At 34.0% G+C, this 19,965-nt stretch overlaps 1 protein-coding gene across 6 annotated transcripts in view; it reads right to left on the bottom strand.

Annotated features, from left to right (window-relative positions):
• TSC22D1 (TSC22 domain family member 1) overlaps positions 1–19,965 on the bottom strand; it is a 134,205-nt gene that overhangs the window by 88,852 nt on the left and 25,388 nt on the right. Inside the window, exons 2-3 of one of the 6 annotated variants that reach the window (XR_004919073.2) lie at positions 13,187–13,356; positions 11,143–12,314 (exon numbers count right to left, since the gene is read on the bottom strand). The exons of 1 other annotated variant lie outside the window; for it this stretch is intronic. Coding sequence is in view for 3 of the 5 variants with exons in the window: in XM_036097632.2 (XP_035953525.2) it covers positions 12,297–12,314; positions 13,187–13,343 (175 nt within the window). In the remaining 2 variants the exon portion in view is untranslated. Of the gene's footprint in view, positions 1–11,142; positions 12,362–13,186; positions 13,357–19,965 lie in introns of those variants that run through there. 4 more of the 6 variants (XR_004919074.2, XM_036097632.2, XM_036097636.2 and 1 more) reach the window with 4 other exon arrangements.

Consider the following 19,965-nt stretch of genomic DNA (forward strand, 5'->3'; position numbering starts at 1 on the left):
AAGACAAGCCACAGACTAGGAGGAGATATCTGCAAAACACTTACCTGGTAAAGGACTGGTATCTAAAATACATAAAGGACTCAATAACACAATAATAAGAAAAACTGATTTTTTTAAATGGGCAAAAGATCTAAACAGGTACCTTGCCAAAGATGATACACAAATGGACAAGAAGCTTATGAAAAGATGCTTGATGTCATAGCACCAGGGTACTGCAAGTTAAAACAGCAATACCACCACACACCTATTAGAGTAGCTACAATCCAAAACACCAACACAAAACACTAGTGAGGATGTGGAGCAACAGGAACTCTCATTTACCGCTGGTGAGAATGCAAGATGGTTCAGCCACTGTTGAAGACAGTTTGGTGGTTTCTCACAAAGCTAAGCATAGGCTTACCATAAGATTCAACAATCACACTACTAGGTATTTTTCCAAATGAGCTGAAAATTTATGTCCACAAAAAACTTTGCACATGAATGTTCACAGCACTTTATCCCTAAGTGCCAAAAATTGGAAGCAACTGAGATGTACTTCAATAGGTGAATAAACTGTGGTAGATCTAGACAGTGATAAAAAGAAATATGCTATGGAGTCACAAAAAGACAAGGAGGAACATTAACTGCATATTGCAACATGAAAGAAGCCACTGTAAAAGACTACATACTGTACGATTCCAACTACGTGACATTTTGGAGAAGGCAAAACTACCAACACAGGAAAAGATCAGTAGTTGCCAGGGATTGGAATAGTGAAGGATGAAAGGGTGGAGCAAAAAGGATTTTTAAGGACAGTGAAACTCTTCTGTAAGATACCCTAAGGGTGGATATGGGACATTATGCATTTCGCAAAACCCAAAGAACAGTATGATGCAGTAAGTGAATCCTAATGTAAATTGTGGACCTTAATGTATCAAAACTGGTTCTGCTGCAACAAATGTACAAAATAAATGCCAAGATGTTAGTCGGAAAAGAGGAAGGGGGAATCAAGATAGAAACTCTGTACCATTTGGTCAATTTTTCTATAAACTTAAAACTGCTATAAATAGGGGCACTTGGCTAGCTCCACCGGTAGAGCATGTGACTCTTGATTGCAGGGTTGTGAGTTTGAGCCCCACGTGCAGCAAAGCATTTACTTAAAATAAAAAAATAAATTTAAAAAACTGCTATAAATAATGTTTAAAAAGTCCAAAAGCAAACAATTGAACTAACGAATAATGAAGATACTGTATATGGGAGATGAGGAAGAGATCGCTCCATGGTTTTTCACATAATGAGATAAACAATGGTGCTCCATTGAGATATGGAAGACTAAGAGAAAAATAAAAATAGTTCAAGATTGAACATTTTACTTTTTTTAATTATCCAAGTGAATATTAAGACTGGAGCTTTGAGGAAGGGCTGGGGACAGAGGGAGATAAAAATTAGGGCAGAGTTAACAGAAGTATTAAGCCATGATAAGGGATAAGATCATCTAAGTGTAGAGGCACCTTGCTGGCTCAGAAGAGCGTGCAACTCTTCATCTTGCGGTTGAGTTCAAGCCCCATGTTGGGTGTAGAGATTACTTAAATAAATAAATAAATAATCAATCTAAGTGTAAACGGAGAAGAGGTTAAAGGAAAAGCTCAAGGGCTGAGCACTGAACTACTTTCCATAGTTGGATGAAAGAGTTAAGACCAGCAACAGCAACTAAAAAGTAAAGGCAGGGAGGAAAACCCAAAGCATATGCTGTTATGGAAGTCAAGAAAAGGGCATTTCAGAAGGTAGAAGTGTTCAACTACACTGAATTCTGTTAAAAGATCAAATAAAAAGGCACAGGTAAGTGTCCAGTGGATTTGGCAACAGCAAGGACCTGGGTGACTTTGACAAGGGCAGTCCTAGTGGTATCAGATGCAAAAGCCAGATTGGAATAGATTGAAAAGTAAATAAAATTTGAGAAACTGTAATGTTATGAGTAGACAATAAGAGTGAACAGAGACTGCAGAAGTTAGAGGGTGGGGAAAGAATCAAAGTTCCTTTTCTTAAGATAATATAGGACTACATAACCAGATACATTAAGGATCCAATAGAGAGGGAGATTTTCTCATAAAAAGAGAAAGTACTAAAGCCACAAAGTCCTTGACAAGATACAAGAGATACATCCAGGACCTAGAGGACAACGAAAAAAGCAAAAGACTTTGAAAAGAGGTGTACAAGGGTAGAAGCATCTTAATTATCACCAATGCTTAGGAGATGCATGAAATTTAGTAGGTGAATGATCAATAGGATTAAATGAACCAAATTAAATAACTGTAATGGCTTAGAAATCTCCATTACTTGTGTAAGGACACAAACCAAATTGAAAGCAAATTCGAATATTTAAAAATGCTCAGTGACTTCCAGTTTCCAGTCCAACAAGTAAAAGCTGTCACTTCTGAGCACACAACAAGAAAAAAACTAAACTGAAAATCAACACCTCCTCTTGGATCCATCAGAGAACCAAGGTTACAGGACCAACCTCCAGCTCCAAAACTGAAGAACCAGGCAAATACAAATATCAGCAGCTTACTAGGAGAAACCACCACTGGAGCCAGCTGGGTAGAAAAACGTAAAAGGAATTGACTAACTGCTAGACAGAGAGCACATACGCTTGAGAGATTAAAAACTCCTAGGAAATCAACCTTATGGGGCCTCTTACATTTCCATGAATTTTATCTCCAGAAGCCCCATCAGGTTTGCAGGATAAAGAACAGAGAAAAATCTCCTCTACTTCTGGAAGCAGAAGGAAAAGTAACCATTTTGAAATATACCCAGAGCATATCATTCTCCTTAACAAAGGGCTGCCCACAAGGAATATTATTTTACCAAAGCCTAACAAAATGGAGAAAGGGAAGTATCCAAATCAGGCCCTTTCTACCCTTCATGTCTCATATGGGGAAAGGGGGGCACTTGTGAAGGTGAAAGCCAACAGCAGAGTCCACTAAAAGACTGAGACCTAATGATAGGACCACAAAGCACTTCCCCTAACCCCACACCTTACCCACTAACATCAACAGGGAATTACTGAAAGAATGGCAAAACTAAGATTCTATTTATAAAGAAGTCTCTAAGGAATCCCAAGAAAACAGATTGGTCCAAAAAAAGCACATTAGAGGTAATTTCAGCCTCTGACACATACAGGTAGAACAAATAGTAAACAGACTAACACCTAACCAGATCAACATAAAACCTCACTACAGACCTATTTGCCTAAGTTCCTTTACCAATACAGCATGTCTGGCATTTAACAAAAAATGATAAGGTACCCTAAAAGATTAAAAAAAAAAATACACACAAAATCTGAATACACAAAACAAGCAACAAAACCAGATTCAGATATGACAGATACGTTTGAACTACTAGACCAATAATTTCAAGTAACTACGAAAACACTAAAAGCTCTAATGGAAAAAGGGGATAACATGCAAAAATGGATGGGTAATATAACTCTAAGAAAGAATCAAAAAGAAATGTTAGGACTCAAAATCAAAGTCAGAAATGAAGAATGCACTTCATGGGCTCATAAGTAGACTGCACAGAGCCTAAGAATCAGTGAGCTAAGAGACATGTCAACAGAAACCTCCTAAACTGAAAAAAGAGGGGAAAAAAGGAACATCCAAAAACTAAGGGACAATTTAAAAAGAGGTAACATATGCACAATGGGAACACCAGGAGGAGAAGAGAAAGGAACTAAAGAAATACTTGAAAAAATAATGGTTGAGAATTTTCCAAAATTTATAACAGACCCTAGAGCACAGATCCAGGAAGCTCAGAGAATATGACACAGGATAAATCCAAAATATCCACACTTAGGCATATCACATTCACACTGTAGAAAATCAAAGACAAAGGAAAAATCTTGAAAGAAGCCAGAGGTAGGAGTAGGGGAGAAGAAACCTGACCTATAGAGGATAAGCATAAGAATTACATCAGATATTTCTTCAAAAATCATACAAACAAGAAGACAGAATGAATAAAGTGTTGGAAGAAAAAAAAACGTACCAATCTAGAATTCTGTATACAGCAAAGGTATCCTTCAAAATTAAAGAAGAGAAAGACATTTTCTCACATAAAAATGGACGGACTTTGTCACCAGTAGACCTGCCTTGAAAGAAATGCTAAAATAAGTTCTCCAAAGAAAAGAAAGATTATATAGGTCACAGGTCTACACAATTTCCTTTTGGAAGAGCATCAGAGAAGTAATTTCAAAAGGCAAAACAAAATCTTTTCTTTTTAAAACTCTAAATTGATATTAACACAGTTTGTTCAAAATGAAAGCAACAATATTTTGGTTGATTATAGCTTATGGAAAAGTGAAATAAAGGACAGCAATGTTATAAGGCATGGGAGAGAAAAAGCAGAAAGATTCTATTATAAGGTACCTGCACTACCCCTGAAATGGTATGTATTATTTGAAGGTAGATTAGTTATAAATGTATATGGCAAACTCTGAGGCAATAATTTAAAAAAATTTTAGAAGTATGGTATGAGAGAAAATAGAATTATATTCAATACTCAAGATCAGAAAAAATAAAGAAGGGGAAGGCAAAATAAATTTTAAAAGAACAAAGGCAATGAAAAGTTACAAACAACACATTAATCCAACTCTATCAATAATTGCTTTAAATGTAAATAGCTGAAATAGATCAATTAAAAGACAAAGACTACCAAGTGGATAAAAAAACAAGACCCACTTCAAATATATAGATATATGTAGATTAAAAGTAAAAGGATAAAGAAATTATACCATGATAACACTAATCAAAATAAAGCTAGAATAGCTTAATTTCAGGAAGTGCAGACTTCAGAACAAGAAAAAGTTACCAAGGATAAAGAGAGTCATTATGTAATGAAAGGATCAATTCTCCGTGAAGACATAACAAGCCTTATTAATACACACTGGCCTAACAATAGCACATCAAAATATATGAGGCAAAAACTGACAGAACTAAAATAAGAAACTGATTAATCAATCTATTATACTTAAAGACGACTTCAACACTGTTCTATCCCTATCAGTAATTGACAGATCCAGCAAGTAGAATATCAATAAAGACATAGTTGAACTGAACAGCACTAACCAACTGGACCTAAGTAACACCTAAAGAATACTTCATCCAACAACAAAATATGCCTTCTTAAGCTCACACGAAAACACTCACCATGATTAAGGGCCATAAAACACATCATAAAAAATTTAAAAGAATAGAAATAACACTAAGTATGCTCTCAAACCACAGTAGAATTAAAGTCAGTGACGAATAACAAGTATTTACAGGTAGATGGACATCCCAAAATACTTGGAGATTAAAAAACTTACTTCCAAATAACACATTGGTGTAAAAAAAAAAAAATTCTCAAGAGAAATTTTAAGATATTTCAAACTACAAGATGAAAATACAACTTATCAAAATACTGGGATAGTACAAAAAATGCTTAGAAAGAAGACCAATATAAACCTAAGGCAAATAGAAGAAATAAAAATTAGAGCAGAAATCAATGAAACTGAAAACTGTAAAATAGAGAAAAAACAAAACCAAAATCTGGCTATTTTATCAATAAAATTGATAAACCTCTGGCCAGGCTAACAATGAAAAGGAAAGAAGGGACAACTAATATTACAAATGAAAGAGGGGTCATTACAGCCAGTCCCTTGGACATTAATTATTAACAACTCTATCACCACAAATTTGAAAACTTAGATGAAATGAACCAATTCCCTAAAAGATACAATCTGCCAAAACTTACTCAAGAAGAAACAAACTGAGTAAGTTATCTGTATTAAAGAAACTGAATCAATAATTAATAACTTTCACAAAGAGAAAACACCAAGCCCAGATGGCTTCGCTGATGAATTCTACCAAATATTTAACAAAATGATACCAACTTTCTGCAATCTCGTTCAGAAAGCAGGAACAAAGGGAACAATTCCTCATTCATTCTGAGGCAAATCTAGTATCAAAATCAGACAAAGACATTACAAGAAAGGAAAATTATAGATCAGTATCTCTCATTAACATTGGTACAAAAATATTTAGCAAAATCCAAAGAACTGTATGACACAAGAGTAAACCCTAATGATGTCTATCAATATTAGTTCATTAATTGCAACAAATGTGCCACACAGAAGCAAGAGGTTAATAAGGGAAACTATGGGAGGGAAAACAGGGTATATGGTTGGGAGGTTGGGAGGTCTCTGTACTTTCTTGTCAATTTTCCTGTAAAACTAAAATTACTTTTTTAAAAAGAGTCAATTTAAAAATGCATACTAAGTAAAATATCCCTTTTATCTACTTTAAACACTGATGTTCTATAAAAAAATGTTCCTGAGAATATGCATTCTTTCTGGTAAAGATGTTTGGCAATCAATGGTGCAACAAAATTATTTCTATTTTGACAGATCTTTCAAATGCCATCTCTGTTGCTTACTGATTATGTGCCCTGCGGCAGATTTTGAAGCCTCTGGGCTTCAGCATCTTTGTGCATAAACCGAAAAAAAAAAAATAATCACCTTTCTCACAGGTCAGTTGGATTAAATTAAGGCCAGCTGGCCAAAGCTGCACAGAGCAGGCATGGGTGTGTTCTTTTCTCCCTCATTTGCCCTAGAATTCTAACTCAGGTAGGATAATATACCCAATTTCAAACGAGTATTTCTCAAAGGTAAACGTGTACCCTGCAAGGTACATGCAACCATTAAACAATACCTTGTGCCTTACAGGAGCTCAATTTAAAAATTTAAGTGAAAAAAAGCTAAATATTTAATTGGTAGTTTAAAATGCTGTTATGCTAAAACATTGCTCTAGCAGAGTATCCACACTATATTTCAAGAGGCAACATAAGACTATGCCTTCATTAGAACTAAGGCCACATTCTCAGATTTCCAGGGCGGCTACTTCACCATCTTCTGCTGTTTGGGATAGATCCCAAACCTTTCCACTGAAGCAGCTTTTTGTTTCTAATTTTAATTATGTTACTAAAAACAAGTTGATTTTCTTCTCATTATCAGTCACGTGTCAACAGTTTAGCTCCAACGGGCCTGGTTACCCTTAAATTAGCAAGGACAACCTGAAAAATAACATTTCACATTATACAAGTCATTTAAAATGGAATGGATAGTAATCTGAGTCAGAACTAAGCAAGCAAAAAAATGGAAGACCGTACTTTTTAAATTATGACTTCTCAAGGTCTTATTTTTTTTCTTTCCCACTGAACTGTACACATTTGCCTGTACATAAAGACTACTAGACTAATTTTTAGATGCAAATTATTCTGCGTATCACTATGGAACATTCTGTGCATAAAATCGAACACTTTACTGTATCTGTAAGGATAAACAAAGTGACATGAGTACTCTAGGGCCGAACAGGCTGAACAAACCTGTACTGTGTTCTCACACATTAAGAACAATGATAAACGGAAGCATGTTCAGAGAAAATCTAAAAAAACCTTTAAGGATTTCAAAACTATGTTACATGAGTAAGGGCAGTAAGATGGAGGTGCTTAATCTATTTAAAAATAAAAGCAACAACAGAACGGGCTTGAAATTAATACAGTATTACAGCCATCTTAAAACATCTGGAGGCTGTCATAGTTGAAGGAAATCAGACTTGCTTCATGTCCTCCAGAACTAGGAACAACGTGAGGAGGCAGCAGAGTACAGATCTCTGAGCTTGCAGTCAAGAGAGTTGGGTCCTACAATTGTGTATCCATTGTGTGGTATCAGAAATACAGGAGATATTCCTGGATATTCATTCCTTTGTATATAAAATGAGGGTGCTCAACTAGATAATGTCTATGGTAATTTTCAAATAAAATATGACATGGAAGCAAATCCTGGATCCACTTCTCACCATGAGGGCATCCTGAACATGAAATCATCTATCTCATCAAGTAGCGAGTTCTCGCTCTAGTTCACATATCATCATTTGCTCCACCATAAAGGTGAAAGTAGAACAGACACAGCCAACTATTTTAATTAAACACCAAATGTCCACAAGCTAGTGTTCTTATAATAAGAATTAAAAGATAGGATGGAAGATTATTGTGGTTTCTATGTTACCATCTATTGAATAAACCATACTAATATTTCTAGGGGGGAAAAAAAACCCTAATCATTTTTCTAAATCATTTGTATTGAATATTGCATTTTCCTTTGATTCTAGATATACTAAATAGTATATGCTAACACTCCACTCTGTGAACCTACTTAATATTCCTCAGAGAATAACAGCATAACTTTTTTCTCTAAATGATTTTATATACTACCCAACATTATTTTTTAAGCCTTATATAACAAATTCCCCTAACTTACAGCATAAATGAATGCTTTTAAAACTCAAATTAATTTCTCAAACCAAGATAAAAATTATTCAGTACAACTGTTTTCTAGGTTCTAGATATCATGTAAGTAAAACAGGCAAAATGAAGCCAGGCAATAATCTCATGGAATATGTACTCAACTTTCCATACAAAGTATAATATTTTAATAGTGCTCAGAGCTTAAGAAATACTAAATTAAAAATGGATGATAAACACTAAGAGAGCACAGGTAAAAGATGCCCTGAAATATAGGAGGCTAAGTACACCAAAGGTACAATGTCTGTGGATATATGTATCTAAATGCACTCCAAAGTACTACAAAAACAAATCTGTGGTTCATCCTTTTTTCTGGGAGAGATTTTTAAGAAAAATTATTTTCCTAATTCTATACCTGTCTGAAAATCCAAGGATATCTGTTGTAAGTTGACTTTACCATCAGACATTACATTGAACACATTTAACATTTTTCTTCCTATGCCATACCTTACCTCTTGAGTAGAGATCCCTTTGATCATAATTCCTGAAAACTCCGAAGCATACTTTGAAGTTCCCTAACATTTTTACTGCAGTAATCTAATTACCTTAGAGGATACTAGTGGAAAAGAATTTTAGAGCACCTATGTGCTTATTTTTGAAAACAAAAATCTTTCACATTTTAGGCAATCTTCTTAATGGCAAATAAAAATACCCGAATAAAAAGCAAGCAATTGCTTAGGACATTTTGCTCAATTGTTTCAATATAGCAAAGTAAAGTAAGAATAAGATCTGAGCTCATAAACAACAAACTATAAGGTCAGTACTTTGTCAGCCACACTGCTTATGTGACATTTACTTTTTTTAAACAAAAGCTATTTTGTCTCCTCACTAAAGAACAAAAACAAAATTTTATTATTATAGTTAATCCAATGAATGATGGTGAAACAATAAGCCTATGTTCTCATACCTCAAAGATATAAAGGTAAGCCATGTTTAACATTCTGTAATGTTTTTATTTTGAACACAGTGTAGGGAAGAGTCCACGTAATAAAAATTAAAGTATTTAAAACTCTCATTTCACCATTATTTTTACAGTATGTTTGAAGTTTCTGGTACAGAATTTTTATTTAACCCCTCACACAACCCACTCTTATGCATATATAGTTAAGGCTTATAAATTTTTTGTATTCAAGTAAAAAATACAGCCTTCTATTGAAATATGTCTGTGAATCTTTTAATGGCTTTAATTCTAAAAACAAAATTTTATCCACAGAATCTTAACTCCTTTTCCAAACTTACCAGAGTAATAAAGCCAAGAATTTTAGCTTCCTTCTACCCCCCAAACACAGTAACTATTCTAAATCATAATTTCCTTTTTTATTTTTTCAGAGTATGATTTCTTTGGGGAGCAAAACGGTTTCATTTTAATCCACAAGTTGTGATTAATTCAACTTTTATTTCTTGTCTAGGACCCCATCACCATGTTTTTAATTTTTGGAGTCCACTTCTTATATATGTTTTCTTCAAATCAAAGAGAAACCCCTCTTGCTTCTAGCAGACTCTGCATAGAAAAGGTAAATTGTTCCAGTGGCTTCAGTTACAGTTTATGTAACTATAAAGAATCATAAAAACCAAGTTTTATCCTTTTCCATGTTGTCTTGATAAGGTTAAAAGCAAGAGACTCTCAAGATTTCTCCTTCTATGATTATCTGTTCAAACAGAACATTAAATATAAAACATCTTTCTTCTCCTGTTAACAGCTCTTGTGAATTGGGTAGTTCTCCAATCAGCCAATATTTCCAAATGTTCTTTTTCTGGGTCAAGGATTTGTCTTTTATATGCTATTTTGTAAGGGGTTATATTTTGATCAGTCTCACTTTAAAAGATTTGACCATGTTATTCCTGATATTTACAATATTCCAAGAGTTTTAATGGTTTGCAAAATGGACACACCAAAACAGCATCTAAAGAAAAAAAAAAAAAAAAGAAAGAAACCCACTTCTGGAAACAAAGATGAAGCTAATCAGGAAAATGGAAAAAAAAAAAGACTAAATAGATCACCTATTTCATACATTTGGCACTGGATGACCCAATGAAGAATCATTTTAATTTAACAGTTTTTGGAAATTTTTTTCAAAAAAGATTTACACAAGAATAGGATATATATTCAGAAATACTTAGAGGAAGACACATAAAATTAAAATACACTTAAAAATACGGTTGTTTTCATTGTCTACTCCTGAAACAAAAATAAGCCATTTATCAGTAAGTGCATTTTTTTCATGGAGAAAATATTTATTAGTTTTCAAATGATCACATAATACAAATATTACACAATTAGTCATTCTAGGAAAAAAATTAGCTTATACTAATAATCATAAAATAAACACTGAAAAATATAGGATTGCATAGTGACACGAAATATAAAAAAATCTGAAAGGAAAATGTATCAAAATAAAAGTTTAAATAAACAAATCAGTTCACATTAATATACAAAAAGTTTCACTTTAAAATAGCTTTTAGTGGCATGAGGTGAATGGAAATGCACTTACATTTCTTTTGCACACTTTAAGGAACAGAGCTAAAATTTAATCAAAGCATGAAGTTAAGAGATTAAATCACTTTTCATCTTTAAAGCTGAAACAAAAGGCTAATAATCGCACAGGCCATAAACTGGTTGGTACTGTGGTTCAAAGAGTTCAACTTAATTTCCAAGCAAATTTCACTTTCATTTCCCCTGAGTTCTAAAATGGTGGGTATTTTTTAATTTGTGTGTTTGTAAAGACGGTCTTATTCATATTTAACAACAATAAATCAAGCATAAAAAGCTGTAATCATTCATGGGAATTGAGAGCTCCCTACAGAAATTTTAGTTCAAGTTGATCTTTTAAACTTTTAAGTACTATACAAAAATTTGTAATTAATGAGGAAAAAAAAAACAGGTCTCATGGAAAGAAAGACTAAAGGCCAGGTTATAACTTAGTAAATGTGGTTCCTAAGACCTTCAAGATCCCTAAAACATTTTAGATGCTTCTTAACTCTAGAATTTCTATTCCTAAAAAGTATACCAAATAAAACAAACTGGCAGCATCAGGTAACTTTTAAAAACTTCTTTAATAGCTTTTGACTGACCAGTTAATAGATACCAAAGAGAAAAATAGAAACATTTTGATAACTCCTTCCATTTGGGTAACTATTTTGCAACACTTCTTCACATGTAAAGGCTTATTCTAATATTGCCTTTGCTCTATAAAATACTTTCTCGTTTCAGTATCATTCAAACTTTAGTATGCCTTTAATGCAGAACAATACCTCAAATTTAACAGGTATTTACTATTTTAGAAGACTGCCCAAGCTACTTTGATCTCAAAAGATGTCTCTTCTACTCCATACTGGAATCTTTGTTGATTTGACAAATAAGAATTAAGGCTCAAGACCAGAAAAAGATAAGTTAAAGACTGTATCCTAATACTAAAAGTAATTTGGGAATAATTAAGAAATTCACCTTTTATTTACTAATTCTTTTCAGTGTCAGGCAACAAAAAACAGTTTCAGAAGTTTTTGGGATCTCCTATAATACTTAAAAAAAAAGTGGGGGTTGCCTGCTTCATTAAGGTGATTTTCAATCCCACAAATCTTTTAAGTGAAACAGAGAGCTGCTTTTAAAAGAAAGGAGTCTCTCATACTTCCTCTATTTCAGTCTTCTGAATAGAAAGGAATATTTGCATGGCCATGTAAAACTCCAATCTGAAAAAATTATTTCATTATTTGAGCCTTTCCATTTCCAGACCAAGAGTACACCAGAATAAATCTTAAAGTTTATAAATGACAAGATCAGGTGGCTCTCTCATCCTTGTGTCTTCTAGATATAGTGCGTGGCTCCGTTCACCACTGCCTTCCAAACTGCAGGTGCTGCATGTGTGACAGAGATCCTCCATGAAGGCTCTGCTAGAAGAGTTCCTTTTGCTGAAGAAGTATGATGTTTACCAGTTGAAAGAAATCTGGGCAATTAGAGAACAAATAAACCGGTCTCCCATTATCAAGATACCTGGAGTCACAGAAGGAATCCACCAAGGAAAAATGAAAACTTGCCAAAGACACCAAAGTTCACGTTCTACCCACTGTAGATGATAAGAACTTCCTGGAATCAAATCCTACCCTTGGCATCAAAGAAACTAAGAGAAAACCATCTTAATGCCATGGGAAACATCTAGGACAAGGCTCTTTTTGCCACAAATAACATTATTCCTAGGGACTGGAAAACTACTTATGAGTATATATTTAACATAGCTTTCAGGGATAATATATCCTGAAACTTATAATCATTCACATTTATCTTATTAAAGAATGAAGCCTCAATTTGACAGTATCATCGTATCTTCTAAAAGATCTAATTAATATGAAGTCCTAAAGTCTGAGGTAGGAAAAAGACCAAAAAGTTCTAACAGGGTAGAATAACACCTGGACATCAGACTGTGTAAATTAGGAGAGTTCAGATGTCCAGCTTGCCCAAAGATGAAATACAAAAACTTAATTACTGGAATATAAAAGAGCACTTAGAAGTCCACTAATACCATTCAAGGTTAAAATGGGCAAATATTCCTCTTTAAAATTCCTGTGGACTACACAGGTAGTCACCAAATCTAGTGCCCCCAAATCATCCACTGCTTTAATCATCTGGAGAGAAAATTAAATAAATTGTAGGCCTCTTTTTTGAATTCGGCACTAGTTAGCATTCTTAGAAAAAACAAACAGATTGCAGCCCCACTTGGTTCTTATATGAACCCAAGGAGTATACCAATAGAATTAAATGGGCAATGGAAGGACACTCCAATCTATAAATAAACCCAAGTAAATAATGGAAAGCACCCACTTGTTTATTATCCTTTCCCACTCTCTCCAGTAGCTGGATATTCTGCCTCCAAGGGTTCAGTGGAGAAAGTGGACCCCTGACGTCAAAAGCTCTCCGTGGTCTTGGCTGTATCTGTGGTTCTAGGATCACTCCTTGCACCTCTGGTAGGAGAGAAGCACTGAAATAGAGAGCTGAATATAGATTTAAGAAAAAATTCTTATTAAGAAATTACATTCTCTGGTCATTTGAGTTTGTAATGACTTATCCTCAGGATAAAAAGGAGCTACCTTTGGGGATACTTTCTTTAGTGCCTTTCTAATTTGAATTTTAGAAATCTGTCACCACAAATGATTAATTCTTCAGTAACTATTAAGAAGGGGCCTATCTTGGTGTAAGCCATAACATACTCTGTGACAAACCACCCAACTTCGAGTGGAAGACCGAATCAAAAAATGATAAATTATGACTAGAAACAAGAGCACAGTTGTCTTAAAGGGACAGGGAAAGGCACTCGACCTCAGAGATATCAAATGAGGAGTCCCAGTTAGTTCTTCTGTCTAAGAGAAGAAGATGGATTGAAAAAGGAGAAACAGAATAATCAAGCATATTAACAGAAAAACTACTACACTTTGGGAATCGTCTAAGAAGCTGAATTTGTTCTCATTTTTAAGTCTTCCGTAATTTAAAGAATTAATCAGACTACAGTCCCATATTACAGCAATACAAAGCTAAGCCTAAATTTTATCAAGTTATGACTACTGTCACTGAAAAAGATTTATTCTTCAAGCACTCATATTTAAAAGTGGGAGGGCAGAGCAGTGGACATAGGTAATACAATCTAAAAATCTTTTTTAAATGTATGATCATTTGGTTTTGGGTCAAGAAGGACCAGGAAATAAATCATTAATGGTTACAATGCAGATATTAAAGCAGTAAGATATACCCAAATAATAGATGATGATAAAGATACTGGAAAATAGTTTGCTTTATTATAGGAATAAGGTAAATAAGAGAAGGAAGTTCAAAGCACATAGCATCTGATCAAGGAAAAGCTGAAAGGAGAATAAGATAAGCAGATATGTATTTAAAGTTATAGGGACTGCAGAATAAATTTTAATAGTGGAAAACAGATCAATTATACTTTGTGGTACAGAGTAATACATCCCTATTAAATTTCAGATCTCACTCTAAATAGAAAGGTGCTGCACATTCCTGTTGTATAGAACATAGCCACACTATACTATATCATGGACATGTTATATTTGGGGATAAATTAAGAAAAAAACGCTATCAAATAATTTCTCTCACGCCAACTGGTTATCAGAAGGGTTCCTTACCTGTTAGTGGAACGAGGATTGTGCTCTCTTGTTCTCTATCAACCAACCAACAAAGGTTATAGTCTCAGCACTAAGAAGGGAGCAACCAACCAAAGTTAGTGTTTTAAGGCCTCCACTTCCTCCTGGCTCTGCCAGCCAGTTTGGAAATAAACCAACAGCTGAAAAGGAATCGTTATTCCATTACCTAACAACATTTAGACTCAATTTTTTTTAAAGCCTGAAGAAGAAAGACAAGCTAACCCTTCTGCTTTAGGAATATATTCAATTCTGTACAAGTGAGAAATGAAAACAGTTTGGACTAAGAAAAGAAAACCTATGAATTTAACCATCAAATCTGTGATTTCCAAAATGTAAAGAAGGGAAAAGAGAAATCGAAAAGAAGTCAAGGGGGTGAAACTGCCATCTAGCAAGAGGTATCAAATAAGTATCTACGAAAGTACTTTACGAGCCTATGTGGCAGCTATTTTTTTTTATGTTAAGTTTCCAATAGATTTTAAGTCCTAAAGTCTTTTAGTTTTGAAGACTACTTTTTGAGCAATAGCTTACAACAGTATTTTATCACATTGAGAGGGTATATGAGGGATGATGAGAGGAAAGGAGTACAAATTAGAAAAAGATCTGAATACTAAATATCTCAAGGACTGTACTCTAATTAGGTATTTTCAAGAGTCCAAAAAAAACACTATAATCCCAAATAGATTAACAAAGTATGCCACAGCTGGAGTTCTTAAGGGGTGCTTTTTAACAGATGAGAAAGGCTTAGAATTAATACATCAGAGCTAGCTCATTTATGTATTCCTTGTACCTACAGTAGCCCCCACCCCCCATCTTAGTACCTACAAGACCCTCCCACGGTTTTGCTCTCCTGGTTCCAGTTACCCTGTTCAACCATGATCCGGAAGCAGATGATCCCAACACATTGTCAGAAGGTCAACAGCAGCCTAATGCTACGTCACAATGCATGTGCCGTTCACCTCACTTCATCTCATTGCTAAGCATTTTATCATCTCACATCATTACAAGTAGAAGGGTGAGTACATACAATAAGATATTTTGAAAGAGAGACCACATTCACATAACTTTTATTACCGTATATTGTCATCATTGTTCTATTTCATTATTGTTAATCTCTTGCTGTATCTAATTTATAAATTAAACTTTATCATAGGTATGTTATGTACAGGAAAAGACAGTATATACAGGGCTCAGTACTACCTGTGGTTTCAGATATCCACTGGGAGTCTTGGGATGTAACCCAGATAGATAAGGAGGGACTACTGTATACTGTGCAAACAGGTGTTATAAAAGTATTTTTTAATTATTAAAAAAATCACCCTCTAGTCTTTTCTAATCAATTTCCTTGACAAATCATTCTTTTTCATGTTTAATATTTTAATATAAACCATTAAGATTAAAGATTTCCAAATTGATGAGATCTAAGTAAACCCTAACTACTTTAAGATACAGTTTTAAAAAGTAAATTTAGAAACTATAAAGATATGACTTTCCAAATTTCCCAGTTTTCCTTCATTTCTTGAATAGTAATAGTACATCTGATTGAAAATACAGGCAAAAAGGGAGCATTCCATTTGGGAACAGGAAATACAACTAGTAAATTTTTTTTTAAGTTACAGGCTCACTTCACTTTGAAAATGAAAAACAACTCCTAACAAAGCATATCTTGCTCAGATTAACAGTAGGCTAAGTTCACAATTTCTCCTACAGTCGGAGCTCTAAACCCTTGATTTATTTACCATACCCCAGGGAAGTCATAATTTAAAAATACAAACCCATTAAAAAGAAAAATAAATGTTCTTAGGATAGGTTATAGGGCTGCAGAAGTATATCCACTCAAACTTCTCCCAAGTGAGATGACTTTCAGGAAATAACATCTTTATTTTGCCTGATATACCAAAACTTGTGGATTCAACATATTCATACTCAAAAATGAATACACAGATTTCCTTAAATAGAAATTATTTTGAATCATTGAGGAGAGCCAGTATATCTCTTGCTTCAGGAGTTAATTATTTATGAAGACTGTGGATTTGATAATGTATCATTTATAAAGAAAAATGTAGAGGCACTTTCAAAATGAGATCATTATTCAAAAAGAAAGAGCAGCCTTTGTGAGACTACTATTGATAAAGGCTCTTAAGAATGACACCAGTAGGACCTTACTTAATTCTATTTTAATAGACAGCATTCTTCTATGTGATGTTTAAAGAGATGAAAAAAATAAGCATTCCACCGGAGAACTTGTATTTCAACCACTAGAGAATAAATTCCAAAACAAAACTAACAAAATCACCAGTGCTGAAATGCCACAAAGGAACTCAAATGGATGTTAGGAGGTCTATTAATCCACTACACCTCAATAAAATCACTTGAGTATTATCAATAATATTTAAATTTTTAAAGATTCTTACTGAAAATCCAGTTATAGTCAATCAGAAACAATAAATCTAAGTTTTTTATATATAAATACCACTCTGAGAAATTCTCCCAAAATGTGCAAACTAGACTCTTTGCAATATTTGTTTTCAACACTAAATTATTTAGTGAGCATATACTGCTTATTAGTTTTAAGCATTTCTAATACTGAAGAAAGAGAAAGCTAAGCCTAATCATTTTTAAGCAATGAAGTAAGAGGCAATATGTTTCTATAAAGGCTATTTCTATTCACTTGTATTATAACTGACTAAAATTGAACTTGCTAATTTTACAGCTTTTACCTATAAAACAAAACATTCCAGGCTAAATTGGAAGCATGATATAACATATTCTTCTTACTCATCTTTTATCACTCATTCTTACTGGTTCTAAGGCACGTCTATAAAGAAAAAGAATTTCTCACAAACCCCTCCAAGTGCCCAGAAAAGTCCCAGCTGGCAGTAAGAAGAAAATCAAAGAACAACCATAACAGAAACCTTGAGTCCCTATCTCCAGATAGAGCTACTTCGTGCAGTGAGTTTAAGTCAGTAAACGTTTTACAAGTGAATGAAGTGTACTGATCAAGAAACAAAAAGTAAGAAAAGAAGAATTTTGTCAAGTGGCTGATATCTAAAGTAGACACTAAAAAGTTCAACTTTCTAATCCTAAAGAAAATAAAAATTACGAAAATATTACTTTCAAGGATCTCTTGGGGGTCATCAGTTTCTACGATTAATTTTCCAATATGGTCGGCAGAACTTCAAGGGTATCCTAAGAGGATACAAATTTTAGCTAAATTATAACACCTATTATAGATTCTCTAATGTTCTTTTACAGATTCAAAATTAGTAAGAAAGCAAATCAGATATTGCCAGAACACCCAATTTTAAATATTCAGTTTGAAAAGATCTTGCCAAAAAGCAAAAGGAATGAACAAACAGAACCAGCTACCTTAGAATTAGTTAGCCATAGTATTGTATTGACTCTGGAGGAAAAGATTACTTCTAATCCACAATCTTGTATATACTGTCAAGTAGGATGCACTTCAAAAACACCAAAATAAGGAAGAAAGCCTGAAACTTTAAGGAATGTATAGCATTATGAGAGTAGACACTTACCATGGAAAGCAATTTCTTAGAAGAAAGTTGCAGTAAGAATGAAAAACCCTAATTATTAGAATATTTCAAGAACTACCAAATTTCAAGATTTACCACTGTATTTTCTCTTCATCCTTTTGGAAAAGATACTATCCAAAAATCTTATTAGGATTCAAGTTACTCCACTAGGTTTAAATATCAAGTATTTGTTAACAGATAAACAAAAGACAAGTAATGTGTCTTCATGATTCACTGATTAAGGTATAAGATGAAGTAAAACAGATAAAGATACAATGCACAATGCATTTTTTAAAGTAGTTAATCCACTATAGAATAAACAGATAAAGACACAACGCACAATGCATTTTTTAAAGTAGTTAATCCACTATAGAATAAAAGATAAAAGGCAATCATAAAAATATATATCGGGCGCCTGGGTGGCTCAGTTGGTTAAGCGACTGCCTTCGGCTCAGATCATGATCCTGGAGTCCCAGGATCGAGTCCCGCATCGGGCTACCTGCTCGGCAGGGAGTCTGCTTCTCCCTCTCCCGCTCCCCCTTCTTGTGCTCTCTCTCTCTCTCACTCTCTCTCTCAAATAAATAAAATCTTTAAAAAAAATTTAAAAAAAAAATAAAAAAAATATATATCATATAAAAAAGGCAACTTCAAGGTCAAGAAGATTAAACACAAAAACGTTTATATTTTCCACTGCCTCCTCTCAATGAAAAAGGCCTTTAGATTTGACAAGAAAACCTCAGAAGTCTATTTTAAGAAAACTCTCTAAATTGCTCTCGTAAATTCTTTTCATAACTAACCCAGCCCATTACTTTTACCTCTTTTTCACCTGTTTATTTTGCTAGTATGAAATATTTGGCTTTGTTCTTATAGTGGCCAGCATACCCTGAAGTATATACAAGGTACTGGGGGGAAAAAAAAGGATCATCTTTCTATGACATTTTTTATTCCAGGATCTTGGGTTGTGCAACATCCCTAATGAGTGCATTTAGAAACAGATGAAAAGACTATAGAAAGAAAAATAGTGGGGCGCCTGGGTGGCTCAGTTGGTTAAGCGACTGCCTTCGGCTCAGGTCATGATCCTGGAGTCCCGGGATCGAGTCCCGCATCGGGCTCCCCGCTCAGCGGGAAGTCTGCTTCTCCCTCTCCCGCTCCCCCCTCTTGTGCTCTCTCTCTCTCTCTCATTCTCTCTCTCAAATAAATAAGTGAAATCTTTAAAAAAAAAAAAAAAAAAAAAAGAAAAATAGTGACGTTTTATGAATTATGCTGCCTTTATATTAATTCTTTTGAGACATTTCTCCATCTATAACAAGAAATACATCAACAACAAAAAGATGTTACAGAATTAAATTCAAAAGATTCTGATCAAGCAAGATTCATTAGTGGATGCTAAAATTAATGGAAATTATGATGAGAAATTGAAAATATGATGAGAAACAAGATATTTACAGTGTCTCAAAATATCTCCCCACAAAATACTTGCTATTTCTAAGGGGAAAAAGAGTAATTTTAAGAGTATAAAAACTTGGCAGACACCTCCTTAACCAAGTGATTAAGATAATGTCACCAGTAACAGAACAAATCAATACCACGTACCTCCTGATATAATGCACTGATAAGGACATAACATTATTTCCATGGTGTCCTTGCCAAAAATGCATTATCCCAATCTGATCATGAGAAACATCAGACACACAAATTGAGGGACATTCTAATGAGCTAGTACTCTTCAAAAGTGTCAAAGTTGTGAAAGGCAAATAGAGAAGCATCCCAGATTGAAGGAGAGTAAGGAGATAGGACAATTAAGGACAAGAGTATGAGATCCTAGATTAGATCCTGGACCAGAAAAAGGTCATTTAGTGAGTAGACAATGGTCAAAATCAAATAAAGTTTACAGATTGGTTAGTATTAATTCCTG

Source organism: Halichoerus grypus, chromosome 4, assembly GCF_964656455.1.
Source record: "Halichoerus grypus chromosome 4, mHalGry1.hap1.1, whole genome shotgun sequence".
In the NCBI taxonomy this organism is placed as follows: domain Eukaryota; kingdom Metazoa; phylum Chordata; class Mammalia; order Carnivora; family Phocidae; genus Halichoerus; species Halichoerus grypus.